Here is a 14,066-nt window from a genome sequence, read left to right as displayed (position 1 = left end):
CCGAATAAAGTAAAAGGCTTCGCCTGAGCTATTGGGTGGTTGAGCACTTTTATAATCTAAAGGTGTCTCTCCACATAGTGGTGGCTGCATTTCCACTAATCGGTGGCAGTTATCTTTTATTATTTGGGACATCTATTCGTTATTAATTGGGTCTTCTAGGCTACCCTCCTTTACAATATGTAACTGGGAGTTATGCCTACATGCTGCTTTTACATACCTTGTAGATGGAGATATGTTACTAACATGACTTGAGCCATGAGGAGAGGCGAGTAAGAAATAGAATTATGATGATGATGATGATGATGATTATTATTATTATTATTGTCATCTAATACTTCCATCTGCAAGACCTTTACTCTAGTGCTCAGATGCAGTTCTATCTCCCTGGGTACTGATGGACTTGCTCCAGCCTCTCTCGATCATTGAAGGCCCTTCTACACAGACCATGTAATGAAGCTCCAAGCTGATTCAACATTGCAGTAGCCACAAAATGCACACCACTAATGTGTGCTGTAGCATGGATCAAGCTGGAAGCAGCTCATTTTTAAAAAGTCACAAATTGAGTTCAGGGAAAAAATGTGGTTCAGCAGATATCAAGATGCAACCCACGCTGCAAAATGTAGAGTGGATTGTAGATCCCTGGCCCTGCTGAACACAGTAAAGTATCTCAAATGGGGCTGTCAAAAATGCTTCAGGGGCATGGCTGGGCAGAAGGGGGTTAATCAATCCCTTGGGAGGGGTAATTGATTACCTCCATTTTTGGTTGTCACTTTCCGCCTTTTTAACCATAGTCTTCAGAGCACTGATGTGTATCTCTCCTGGAAATGGGGGTGGGGGGGCTCTGCAAAGTGGTTTGAGGCCAGGTTCTGTATTCAATATATTCATCTTCCTGGTTTCAAACCAGTTGCAGGCATGGCAATCTAGTCACCCGTATAGTGAAACCAATTCCTCCCAAAGCAGGATAACTGTGTCAGTGTAGATGTGCCTGAGAAAGAACGGAGAACTTTTAATGCTAGAGAGTTTATCAAAAACCATAAAAATGGAACTGCATCTCTAGCTGTTGTTGTGTGGAAAACCAGCTGGGCAGAGGGAGCAGTCTCAGCTGCCACCCTCCCAATCTGGAGATGGATTTATGTTCTGCCATTGTGTGGTAGGATCTGCTGACGTCAACAGACCAGGGAGAAGAAGGATGAAATTGTCTCTTCCTTCTTACTGGTAATGCAGATACCTCTGCTGATGTCACCATGGGGTGCTCACAATGGCCAGGAAATCTCCTAGAATACCACAGCAGTGACAGTGACAGGGAAGGGAAGGGAAGGTGATGCTCCTGCCAGGTTGAATCGGTTTTGGCCAAGATGAACCATGTAGACTCCACTCTATTGCCACCATGGATAAGATATGGGTTATGTGGGCACCCTTAAGGCCTGTAAAGTAAGTCCATAGCATATCTTTGATTTTGCCCTGTGGAAACTGGTGAGTGTAGGTGTGACCTAATGGGTTATCTGAATAATTATTGTTCTGGCGAAGAACTACCAGCATAAGATCCAAACAAAACAAATTATGGTGGGGAAGAGGGTGGAGAAAGAACCACATTAAATCAGAGCTAAACCTCTTTCAATCCAGATCATTATCTATCCTAGAATATACTTACTCAATTAGCACTATGTTTGTAGAGCAGTAATTTATCAAATTACAAACACATAGACTAGCATACATCTGATTTAAAGGTTAGTGGATTTTTTAATCATGATTTTCTCCCGGTTATTCAGGTCAGGCCTGAGCAAAATAACAAAGCATTTAGGGAAAAAGATGCAAGTCAATAACCCAACACTAGAACTTAAGATAGAGAAGATCTCCACAACCACCATCTGTTTACCCTTTGTGCTCAGATAGGCTGGGACAAAACACAGCCACACACTACAAAACACCAACATGCTGAAAGTTATAAATTTGGCTTCATTGAAACTGTCAGGCAGCTTCCTGGCTAGGAAAGCCACAGTAAAGCTGACAACAGCCAAGAGACCCATATATCCCAAGACACAGTAAAACATGAACGTTGAGCCTTCATTGCATTCCATGATGATACTCAAGTTCAATGAATGTGTATTTGTATCTGGAAACGGAGGATATGTCCCCAACCAAATAATACAAATACCTGCTTGTATAAAAGTGCAGGAAAGGACAATAGCATTTGCAAGCATTGTCCCCACCCATTTCCTCACATTGGACCCCGGTTTTGTAGCCATGAACACTAGAATCACGGTGATTGTTTTTGCTAAAATAGAAGAAACGGAGACTGTAAAGATGATTCCAAATGTTGTTTGGCGGAGAAGACAAGTCATCTTTGTTGGCTGTCCAATGAATAGCAAGGAGCAGAGGAAGCAAAGGAAGAGGGAGATAAGGAGAGTAATGCTGAGAGTCCTGTTGTTGGCTTTGACTATGGGAGTGTCCCAATGCTTCATAAATGTTCCCAACACCAAAGCTGAAATCAGAGCCAAAATGATAGCAGACAGAGTAATACCGATTCCCAGTGGTTCTTCATAGGAAAGGTAGTTTATAATCTTGGGAATACACTGATTACGGTACAAGTTTGCATATTGATAATCTGGACAACTCTTACAGCTATCCATGTCTGGAAAACAAAAACGATAGTTAAAGTGGTATCAAACTGCATCAGTTCTATAATTTAGAGTCACCCATATATTTCTTGAGAAGTTCAGAGTTCTCTTCCTAAGAAATGACCAGCTAACTTTGCTTAGGATCTTAAGAGAAGTTGCTTTTCTGTTGTTAATGGAGCTGAAATTGTGTTACCTATCTTTTTGAGCTCTTTGTCTCTAGTCCACAGATTATTACATTGGAATCAATTTTTACTGGCAACCTCAAGCAAATAATGTCCTTGTGACTTTAACATCATTATCATTTTGCTCCTGTATAATTTTTAATATATTTGCCTGATGAAGAAGCCACTGAAACTTTGAAAGCTTGCATTGTGGCCCCAATTGTTTATTGATCTTGTATTTTGTTGAACTTCCTTTGTAGGAATATTTATGAAGAACATCTCTGTCTTCTGTAAACCATAGAAATGGTTCTGATGGTTGAAAATAATGACTGAGGGTTATCATGTCTGAATGTGACCTAGAGGATTGGTTCTCAATTATAAGAGCCTGTCTCACAGCATTATTTTCCAAGATTATTGATGCCTCTCTATTTCCACATAACATCCAACAATAATTGTTTCAGGTTTCTGGAAAATTTATGGTGTGCTTGGTAATCATGAAAAGTCTGTCTCCTACCCTTCTGCTGAGTAATTCTCCCTTCTGGACAAGGAATACAATCATAACAGCAGAATGGCTTGCTTTCCTGCTTTTTCTTGTTGAAACCTGGATGACAATATTCATTACATGTAGAAATGGGCAGCACCTATTCAGAAACATCAATAGAAAAAAATACATTTGAGGAAATATTCTTATGTTTGTTTTAAATTGACATATGAAGAAGCAACCCATTATAAATATGAGAGATATGATGAGGAAATGAGCTATTCCAAAACTTATTATGCATTAAGGTTGAAATTGGGAGGAGCACTATAGACATTTTACTTCTATTTACTTCTTAGAATCATAGAATCATATGATAGAGTTGGAAGAGACCTCATGGGGCATTCAGTCCAGCTCCCTGCCAAGAAGCAGGTAAATCACATTCAAAGCACCCCCGACAGATGGCTATCCAGCCTCTGCTTAAAAGCCTCCAAAGAAGGAGCCTCCACCACAGTCCGGGGGAGAGAGTTCCATTGTCAAACAGCCCTCACAGTGAGGAAGTTCTTCCTGATGTTCAGGTGGAATCTCCTTTCCTTCTTTAAAATGATTTTGTGTTTATTTGTCAATATTTGTCAATATTTATCTTGGAAGATGCTGTGGTTGGGATGGACACTGTAAATGGTAAGTACAACATGATTTTTGTTCCTGGGTTATAAATGTCATTTCCTAATTGGTTCTATCATAAAAGCATGGACAAAGTTTATTAAACTGCAAAAGAAATTGTTTTTGCGGGACATCCTGCAGCACATTTTGCTATAGTTTTTCAGTGAGTTTCAACCAATTGAACATAATTTGTGGCAGCCACAAAAACAAAGGTCCCCAAGTATAACAACTACTTTCAAAGTAAGTACTGTACATTAAGCAGGAAATAACACTTTCAAACCAAGAACAGAACATTTTTCAAATTTTGTTACATAGTGTAACCAGTTTACAGGATGCCATGCCTGTCTGCCACTGTCAAGAATATGGTTGATGTTATGGCAAATCACCTTGGCTTTGATTTGACTTTCAGTAATTGGCACTGCTTGAAGTTCTTGGAAGATGCTGTGAGTGTGACAGAAACAAAAAAGTACTGACTGCCTCTTTTTACAACATCTAAAATAAAATATAGGTACATATAACCCAAGGTCATTGATAGGAATCTGGTCCCATTTCTATGGAGGTGTACAGGTATAGGTGTCCATGCACAGTTCTGGAAAAATTCAATGATTCTGATGACCAGGCCAGCTGTGTGGCTCCATAGTTTCCCCTGTGGTTGGAGACTCTTTGGTCAGGAAGCAAGTATAGGGAGACAAACTCACGACATGACAGAGACATGGTATTTATTTAAACTTGAGACCTCAATTGCAGAAATATTGAGACTATAAAAGAAAAAACAGGCATAAGCAAGGGATGGGAGAGTAAATTCATCATGGACAGTTCTACTCTCAATTATACTGGTGTCATTTCTACCATGATTGCAGGACAATGATTGCTGGACATAGTTCAGCTTTAAAGCTGTGAATGAAGGTATGGTGGTTAGAGTGTTGAACTAGGATTCTGGGAGAGCAGAATTTCAATAATTGTTAAATCATAGAAACCCCTTTGGTGACCTTAGACATATCATAGATTCTCAACTTCAAAGGAAGACAATGGAGAACTTTATTTGAAAACATCTCTGATAGAGTTGCCATAGATCAAAGTCAGCTTCAAGGAACATAGTAATGACAACAGCAACAGAAACAGAAACAGAAGGGGAGAAGAGAAAACTAGCCACTTTGAGTCTTCCCCAGGAGAGATAAAGCAAGGTATAAATAAATATATAAATAAATATAAACAAATAAATCAGAATTTATAAAAAAAATCAGAAGATATTTAATTCTTGGGAGGAGAGCAATGGCCAATCTCGATAAAATAGTGAAGAGTAGAGACATCACACAGGCAACAAAGGTCCGCATAGTTAAAACAATGATATTCTCTGTTACCATAGTAACCTATGGATGCGAGAGCTGGACCATAAGGAAGGCTGAGCGAAGGAAGAGAGAACGCTTTTGAACTATAGAGTTGGAGGAAAATTCTGGGAGTGCCTTGGACCACAAGAAGATCCAACCAGTCCATACTTCAGGAAATAATGCCTTACTGCTCACTGGAGGGAAAGATATTAGAGGCAAAGATGAAGTACTTTGGCCACATAACGAGAAGACAGGAAAGCATGGAGAAGATAATGGGGAAAATGGAAGGAAAAAAGAAGAGAGGCCGACTAAGGGCAAGATGGATGGATGGTATCCTTGAAGTGACTGGCTTGACCTTGAAGGAGCTGGGGGTGGTGATGCCCAACAGGGAGTTCTCGCATGGGCTGGTCCATGAGGTCACGAAGAGTCAGAGTGACTGAATGAATAAACAACAACAACAACATAAATATACTCCTGAACTCATGATCGTGTTAAAAAACAAAGTATGGATCATTGATGTAGACCTAGGAGACAGCAGAATTGACGAGAAGCAACTGGAAAAACTGACACGATAGGAAGATTTAAAGATTGAACTGGCACAAGCCAGTAAGGGTGGTCCCAATGGTGATCGGCACACTGTGTGCAGTGCCAAAATATCTTGGCCAACACTCAAAAACAATCAGCGCTGACAAAATTACCATCTGTCAGCTGCAAACATCCATTCTACTCACATCTACATGCATTATTCGCCGATATATCACATAGTCGTAGACACTTGGGAAGTGTCTGATGTGTGATCCAATACAACAGCGAGCATAGTGATCTTGTTTGCTGTGTACTAATCTTGTTGCATATCAAATAATAATAATAATAATAATAATAATAATAATAATAATAATAATAATAATAATAATGTTAGAGCATCATCACACAAGGGGGGTAAGCGGAAGGTAGCATCTTCTTTGTGTTGCATTCCATGGTGTTCCATCTTAAAAGGAGGTGGAGACTTCACTCACCTCGCATCACATAAGATGTGCCTCTGCCTATTCCTAGTTAAACCATGCACTTTATTCCACATCATATAGGCAACTGTTGTTTCTTTTCATTTTGTTGTCTGTGGATTGCCCACGTCAGTTTTTGAAAAAAATAACTTGTGCAATTGCAAAATTTCAAAGGTAAAAAGTGTGCAATTACAGCAGCAACACAAAAAAAGAATAGAAGTCCTAAGAGTAATACCAGCAGAAGGAGCATCAAAGGACTTGAAAAGACTACCCACGTGAAGGTCCACACTGAAATATCAGAATAAAGATTTGAAAATGGCTAAATGCGCCATTTTCTAACCCATGAAAAAATACCCATTTCTAAGCATTTTTAAGTCCAGGAAGACAAATGGATTCTATTCCAGCTCATCTTTAAAATCTACATGCTACAGAGGTGGAATCTCATAGGCAACCCATGGAACAAGCTGTACATCATTTGATGGGATCCATGGGATTTTGTCTTTGAAGCATATAGAAATGGAGGCCACATTCAATCTGAGGATGCCCTAAATGGCTGTTTGACTATATGGAACCCTAAAGAAGAACAGTTCTGATAGTATGCAAGCTAGATTAAAAAGATTTGGTCCAATTTGGGGTTTTTTTTTAAACTAAGTCTACAAATTATTAATATCCTATTCTTAACACTTTTCAATGAAATATTATTAAACCACACATATTAAAGGGTAAGGTTGCAAGGTTTGAAAAAAATGAAAATGTGGAAATATACTTTGTCAGTCTCACCTGATTAAACTTTGGATGCCAGATAATGCTTTCACTGAAAATTTTTAAGCCTTCACCGAGAGGAGCCTGAGGATCCAGGCTTCCAACTTTTACTCTAACAAAAGATTGATTTGGGAATGTTATCCAGTTTGTAACATCCAGACCTGCAATCAGTTTTCGGTCATCATTAAATCTTATAGTCTCTCCAGCACTGTTGTTGAATGAAAGGCCCCTGAGAAAGGTGTGGAGCTAAACCAGAGGGTAAAAAAAATAGAAAGGGACTAAAATGTCTTGGATTGCGCACTGTGATAGCCCTTCCCTGTATTGGTTTAGCTCACTATATATTCAGCCCAATTAATTCTTCATCAAAGGTGTATTTATACCATATAATGAACCACCATGGCTCAATGTTATGGAACTGTAGTTTTACAGGTATATAGCCTTTTTTTTTTTGCCAAGGAGTACTGGTGCCTCACCAAACTAAAATTCCTTGAATTCCATGCCATTGAGCCACAGCTCTTAAAGCGGTGTCAATCTGCATGAATTCTACAGTATGCATGCATCTAAAAATATGCCCCCAAATCCTATTATTTATTTCAACTAGGTTAGCTTCCTTGGGTGAACTGAATTTGCTTGTAGTTTACCAGCATTTCTACAATTGACTCAATGAAACCACTATAGTGGTGTCTAAGTAACAACATTGCAGACAACTGGAGGTCACACAATACAGGTTGAGCACCCCTCCATATGAAATTCTGAAATTTGAAGTACTGTACTAAAAAATACAAAATTGTCCACATGGATGAATGAGATAGTCACGTCTCCTCTTTCTGATGGCTCAGTGTACACAAATGTATAAATTTTGATATATGAAATGTCAATGATGTTTATGTCTAGACCTCAGTTTCATTTCCAAGATTCTAATGTGTGTATGAACACACAAAAGTATTCCAAAATCTGAAAAGAAAATCCCAGATTCAAAGCAGTTCAGATCCCAAACATTTTGGATAAGGGATACTCATCCTGTACACCCAGCTGCTACTGTGAAGAAATCCACATTTTTTGAAATGACATGTGGTGGTATACCACTCAGGTCAGTGGTTCTCAACCCGTGGGTCTCTAGGTGTTTTGGCCTACAACTCCCATAAATCCCTTCTAGTTTACCAGCTGTTAGGATTTCTGGGAGTTGAAGGTCAAAACATCTGGGGACCCACAGATTGAGAACCACTGAATTAGATTAATAAGTTCTTTATCCTCTAACTCTGGTCTAGGAAAGGACAACTCTAAACAACTCACTGGCTGGCTGTTCATTTGAAAAAAATTAATAGCAACCAGTGAAGTGACACCTGATCTTCGTCATAATGGAATAGCTTCAGCAAGCAATCTAAGGTGAACATATCACAAGGGCTTCTGTGTCTCAAAGTGTGTGACTTACCTAATGTTGTCTAGTACATTTCCATGGCTGAACACGGAATCAAGCCCTGATCTTCAAATTTGTAGTTCAGTGCTCAAACCATTACACAATGCTAAATTTCTCTACTCCCACAAGACTCTTCCCAGATTATGCAAAAATGTTACCTGAAAGGGCAGAAGATGTTGGGGCTCCAGTTTCATACCAGCTATCTGTGATCTGTGTTTGGACCTTGATTCCTTCATAGAATGTAGAGCATGTGCCACACCATGTGCAGCATTGTAAATGCCATAGCTATGACCAGTCATACCCATTTCAAATAGAGGTCCAGGAAGATTCTCCAGTTTCTCTTCCCCAGTGCATTGTGTCTTACTAAAACTGGCATCTTTCAATGAACAATTGAAGGCCGTCTCCCAGAAGCCCTGGATAAAGCCATCCTCTTTTGCCCATGAAGGATTAATGCCATGAAGAAATTTTCTGAAGTTTACTGGTTCATTTGAGTGGATAGTGAAGGATAGCATGCAATGGAAAACCTGTATGTCATGACTCTTCCAGACATTATTTGGTATAAAATCCCAGTATGTTGTCACAATCCACACCTTTCCTTGATACGAATCTGGGGGTACCATTTGGAGGTACTGGATGATTCTAAGCATGACTGGAAGTGCACCATTAACAATAAACACATTGGCATTGCTTTCCATGCATTGCAAAAAATCTGGAAAATCACGATCCAATGCATTATTCATTCTATCAACAAAAGTTACTTTATGAAATGTCTTTATAAAGGCAAAACAGATGTTAGCCTTCAAAAGCCTGGGCTCCAAAGCTTGGAGGAGCCTTTGTCTAACAGTATTATCAATAACAAAGATTCCCACCCATGTCCATTTGAAATGCAAAAGTAACTGTACAATTCCATCGCACTGCTGAGCAAAACTTGGAGCCATCTGGTACAAGGAAGGGAATGATGTTTTGTCCTGCTGGTCTAGAGAAAGGGATTCAGAAGCAAACTGAAATAAAATGTAGAGTTATTTTATCAATGTATTGGAAATAATGTGTTTAAGCATTTATGTTAGAATAGCTTGCTTACATGATGCACGACAGTGTTATACAGTCAGTTGGTTAGAATTATAGAGTTGGAAGAGATCTCTTGAGCCATCCAGTCCAACCCCCTTCCAAGAAGCAGGAAAATTGCATTCCCTGACAGATGGCCAGCCAGTCTCTGCTTAAAAGCCTCCAAAGAAGGAGCCTCCACCACACTCCAAGGCAGAGAGTTCCACTGCTGAACTGCTCTCACAGTTAGGAAGTTCTTACTAATGTTCAGGTGGAATCTCCCATACTGTGGTTTAAATCAGTTGTTCCACACTGTAGTCTCCAGAGCAGCAGAAAACAAGCTTGCTCCCTCCTCCCTATGAGCTCACCTCACATATTTATACATGGTTATCATGTCTCCTCTCAACCTTCTCTTCTTTAGGCTAAACGTGCCCAGTTCTTTAAGCCGCTCCTCATAGGGCTTGTTCTTCAGGCCCTTGATCATTTTAGTCTCCCTCCTCTGGACACATTCCAGCTTGTTAACATCTCCCTCAAATTGTGATGCCCATAATTGGACACAGTATTCCAGGTGTGGTCTGACCAAGGCAGAATAGAGGGGTAGAATGACTTCCCTGAATATTAGATGAAGACTCGGGAGAAGCAGGTGGCATGACTTGGGCAAATCACTCTCGCCCAGCAGAGCTATGACACAGGATCATTGTGAAAATGGGCTAGTGAGAAAGTTAGGCACCTTCAAGTGACTAACAGACAAAGGAAAGAATAGGAACCATTAACCCAGGCATGGGCAAACTTTGGCCCTCCAAATGATAAAAGTTCATTTTTCTAATAGTTTATATCCATTTATTAATGAATATCCAGATTCCTGATGGATTACAGTTCAGATGCAGTTTATCACAACCTTCTAAGAATATGCCTCCACAAGGTCATTATCAAATAGCTATAATTAATAACTGCATTTCTGCAAATACATTGTTTACCATATTGGACAGTACCATACTTTCCTAATCATGCATTAAAGTTATCCATGTTCATTAGCATTAGATGCAAGTATAAGAAACCAACCAAACAAACAGAATGGCTTCACTTTGATATCCAGATGCCTGATGGATTACAGTTCAGATGCAGTTTATCACAACCTCCTAAGGATATGCCTCCACAAGTATTTCCCTGATTCACTTTACATGGGCGAATCTCCTTTGCAGTCCCACCTTGTTACTTGAATAATAATTAAAAACAAACTTTGACCACCAGCAGAGATTCACAAAATCTGTGAATGAGAATGAAATGTTTCACTGTGTGATACTTTTTTACACTCTCCAGAAACTTACCAGTGGAATCTTGTAGGCACTAAGGATATCTGCTATGTAAACTGAGAAGTCAGACTGAATTCCTGAAGTGACAGCTACCAAGTGGTTCTGGATGCCACACTTATAGTTTGGGACAGATTTATGCTGTGTGGAAAGCAAGTCCAGGGTGGCCTTATACGTCATCTGGAAATTGAAGGCATTGTCATAGATTTGGAATCCCAATGTAATATTGGGTAAAACCATGTCATTGTTATTGATCTCTTTTATAGCAAATACCAGAGCGAGAACTTGCTGATAGTAATTTGACACCACGCTGTAATTAATGATACAGTCTATTAAACAAAATTCTAAAAATATGAAGCAACAGTAAAGCTTACATTTTTTAAATAAGACAATTGCACATAAGATGCTTCATAAAGCATTTGCTAGTCTTCTGAGATATGCAAGGCAATGACACTTGCTGTTTCTATTTAAAATCTACATGGGATTCTGAATCATGTTGTCACAGCTTCATATATTGTTAATTTGACATGCATTTGAAATTAACATTGGAAGTTTAGGGAACATTTATACATTGGATTGTTGTATGTCTTTCGGGCTGTGTGGCCATGTTCCAGAAGTATTCTCTCCTGACGTTTCGCCCACATCTATGGGAGGCATCCTCAGAGGTTGTGAGGTATGGATACCTCACAACCTCTGAGGATGCCTGCCATAGATGTGGGCGAAACGTCAGGAGAGAATACTTCTGGAACATGGCCACACAGCCCGAAAGACATACAACAACCCTGTGATCCCGGCCATGAAAGCCTTCGACAACACATTTATACATTGCTTTGTCTTCCAAAGTTTGTAGCTAGCCTTAAAGAAGCTAGATTTGAATGCAGACTTTAGTTCAGGAATACAATACATCAAGTGATATAAAGCTTGGGAGACATGAATTCTCAGTTCAGCTTTTAGAAATCTGTAATGGATCATATCTTTGGGAAACTTGCTGAAACAGCAGTATCCCCCTCCACATCCCCCTTGAATTATGTATATTCAATAGATATGTGCGCAAAATTCGTTCCTACTGTTGTTCCTGTTTCTTTCGTGTCTTCAGTTTATCTGGAAGCATGAAAGAGCAAGCTCCCTTCTGACACAGCAATCTGCTCAACAGGAAAGCCTGTTTTCACGTCGAACCAAAATTGCCTCCTTGCCTGCAAGCCCCGCCACACAAAAACACACCCAGAGAGTGTGGAGGGTGTGTTTGGCGGCTGGCGGGGTCTGCAGCCAAGCTCTGGGCCTGTTTGCAGGGCATGTGTGACAGCCAGCAAGGTGTGCAGGTAGGCCAGGAGCCCTCCTGCAGCTGAATGCCTTACTTCAGAGGAGCAACAGCAGGTGCCAGGAAGTAAGAAGAATGCCAGGAAGGGGAGACAATGGATGGGAAGCCCCCCTATAATGGTTCAAATTTTGGGGCCCCAATCTACCATCCCAATTTTGGGAGGCTCTTGAAAACAGATTGGGGCCCCAAATGAAAGGTGGGACATGAAACAGGGCAAGGTTTACCCTGAAAGCACAAGACTAATATTCAATAGGGCACCTCTGGCCACCATGAAGATGAAGATGCTCTACTTTCCAGCCTGTGGATATTGAAAAAGATAAGTGCCACTAAAATAAAGGGTGTCAATCCATGTTGAGCACTAACATGACTGAAAACATAGAGATCCAAATACAGCCCTTTAATATTTAAGCAAAGCTCTGTGATTGATTGATTGACTGACTGAATAAATCTATTGCATTTCCCATGTTCAATATTTAAATTTCAAGGTCAGTATTTTTAACTCCAAATATGAATTTAATTATAAATATTGGCAAAATCATATGAAAAGCAAGCTGAAATGAAATTGTTATTGATCCTTGTTCTGTGATATTAACATACATTCAATGATAGGGGAAGAACAAATACATGGAGGGAAATGATAATGAATTAAATTCAAAGTTCAAAAAGAAATTCCAATCACAGTTCAATGAAAATACAATAAGTAGGATTGACACTAGATTTGTGGTTGTTAACCACAAATCAAGCCAACTCCAATTTCTATCACCAAGCCAACTCCAATTTCTGGCAGCCCCCAGAGACCTCAAAATCTTACATGCATTAAATATAGCCTACATATTTCATTTGGAAAGAAACAATTGTTTAATGTTCAAATTGTTTAATGTTCTAAGTATATGAATGCTACTGTAAAGATAAAGAAGATTCCTTACATGACGTCCTTGTTCAAACTTTGAGAGGGATATTTGTTGAAATAAGTTCTGTTCCTCAGGTAAAAGCCTTGGAAAGAAATCTGTGCAATGATAAATTCTCCTGGTTGAGAAAATCCACGCAAAACAGGGAAGGTTTCATTAACTCTGCAATTAGTCAAATGTGGTTTTATGTTACGATCAATGGGGTGCATCCTTCCCACAATATGAGGTATCAACCAAAGTAACAACACTGAAATCATCACCACATGTGAAGGGAAAAAACTCATTTTTAGAGTCTCTTTCTCCTATTTTGGTAAGTGGATGCAGCTTTAGTGCCTTAGACTGCTGCTGTTGATACCATGATGAAAAACGTCAACACTTTCATTGAAGAGGAAAATAGTCCCATCATCTGTACAAGGAAAATTGATTTCTTGATAATCAGTGAAAGTAAACATTTGTTAAATACAGCATAATATAAGAACTCAAGAGTATTGGAGTCCTGCCTGTTCTGTTGTTAGCTCAGAGCATTAAGAAGTGGTCTTATAACTGCTTTCTGACTTGTTGTGTATTATTCTGTGACTTCCAGATATCCCTTGAGGACCGGCGAGCAGAATAATTATTCTGAATTGTGTTGATGATTAGAGAAAAGAAATTATTTAGTCGAGTGTCTAGGTTGCTGTGCCACCAATGCTGTACAACATGTGTCATTTTATCCCTTGAAATGTCCCATTAAAATAAGAAATTTCAAGTGGTGAATGTCATTGTACAGTTTGCCCTCCACATTCACGGGACCCCAATGGAAGTGAAAAACAGTGCATAAAGAAGCTGCTACTGTTTTCACCTGAGATAATGCCTCTTTACCAATTTCTAGGTTCTCCAACACAAGTCTACGGTCATCTTCCATTGAAGGCTGACCACAAAATCAGGGCTGGCCCAAGGTAATTTTCAAGTGTAGGTGAACAGAATTTTGGCGCACTCCCTCAAATCAATCACTGAAAAATAAAAGCGTTGGATAAGCGAAAATGTTGGATAATAAGGAGGGATTAAGGAAAAGCTTAAAT

General features: G+C 39.5%; 1 protein-coding gene across 1 annotated transcript; it reads right to left on the bottom strand.

Moving 5' to 3' along the window:
* Positions 1-1,476: 1,476 nt before the first annotated feature.
* LOC100567280 (vomeronasal type-2 receptor 26-like) lies at positions 1,477-2,825 on the bottom strand. The gene has a single exon (XM_003224597.4). It carries the CDS (start codon positions 2,628-2,630, stop codon positions 1,722-1,724), a length of 909 nt encoding a protein of 302 aa, XP_003224645.3. The 5' UTR covers positions 2,631-2,825; the 3' UTR covers positions 1,477-1,721.
* Positions 2,826-14,066: the final 11,241 nt, after the last annotated feature.

Source organism: Anolis carolinensis, chromosome 6 (assembly GCF_035594765.1).
Source record: "Anolis carolinensis isolate JA03-04 chromosome 6, rAnoCar3.1.pri, whole genome shotgun sequence".
In the NCBI taxonomy this organism is placed as follows: domain Eukaryota; kingdom Metazoa; phylum Chordata; class Lepidosauria; order Squamata; family Dactyloidae; genus Anolis; species Anolis carolinensis.
This window is presented reverse-complemented; position numbering and strand designations above follow the sequence as displayed.

Bases quoted from the DNA above. Each gene is read 5' to 3' on its own strand.
- LOC100567280 (XM_003224597.4), bottom strand. From the start codon at position 2,630: ATGGATAGCTGTAAGAGTTGTCCAGATTATCAATATGCAAACTTGTAC.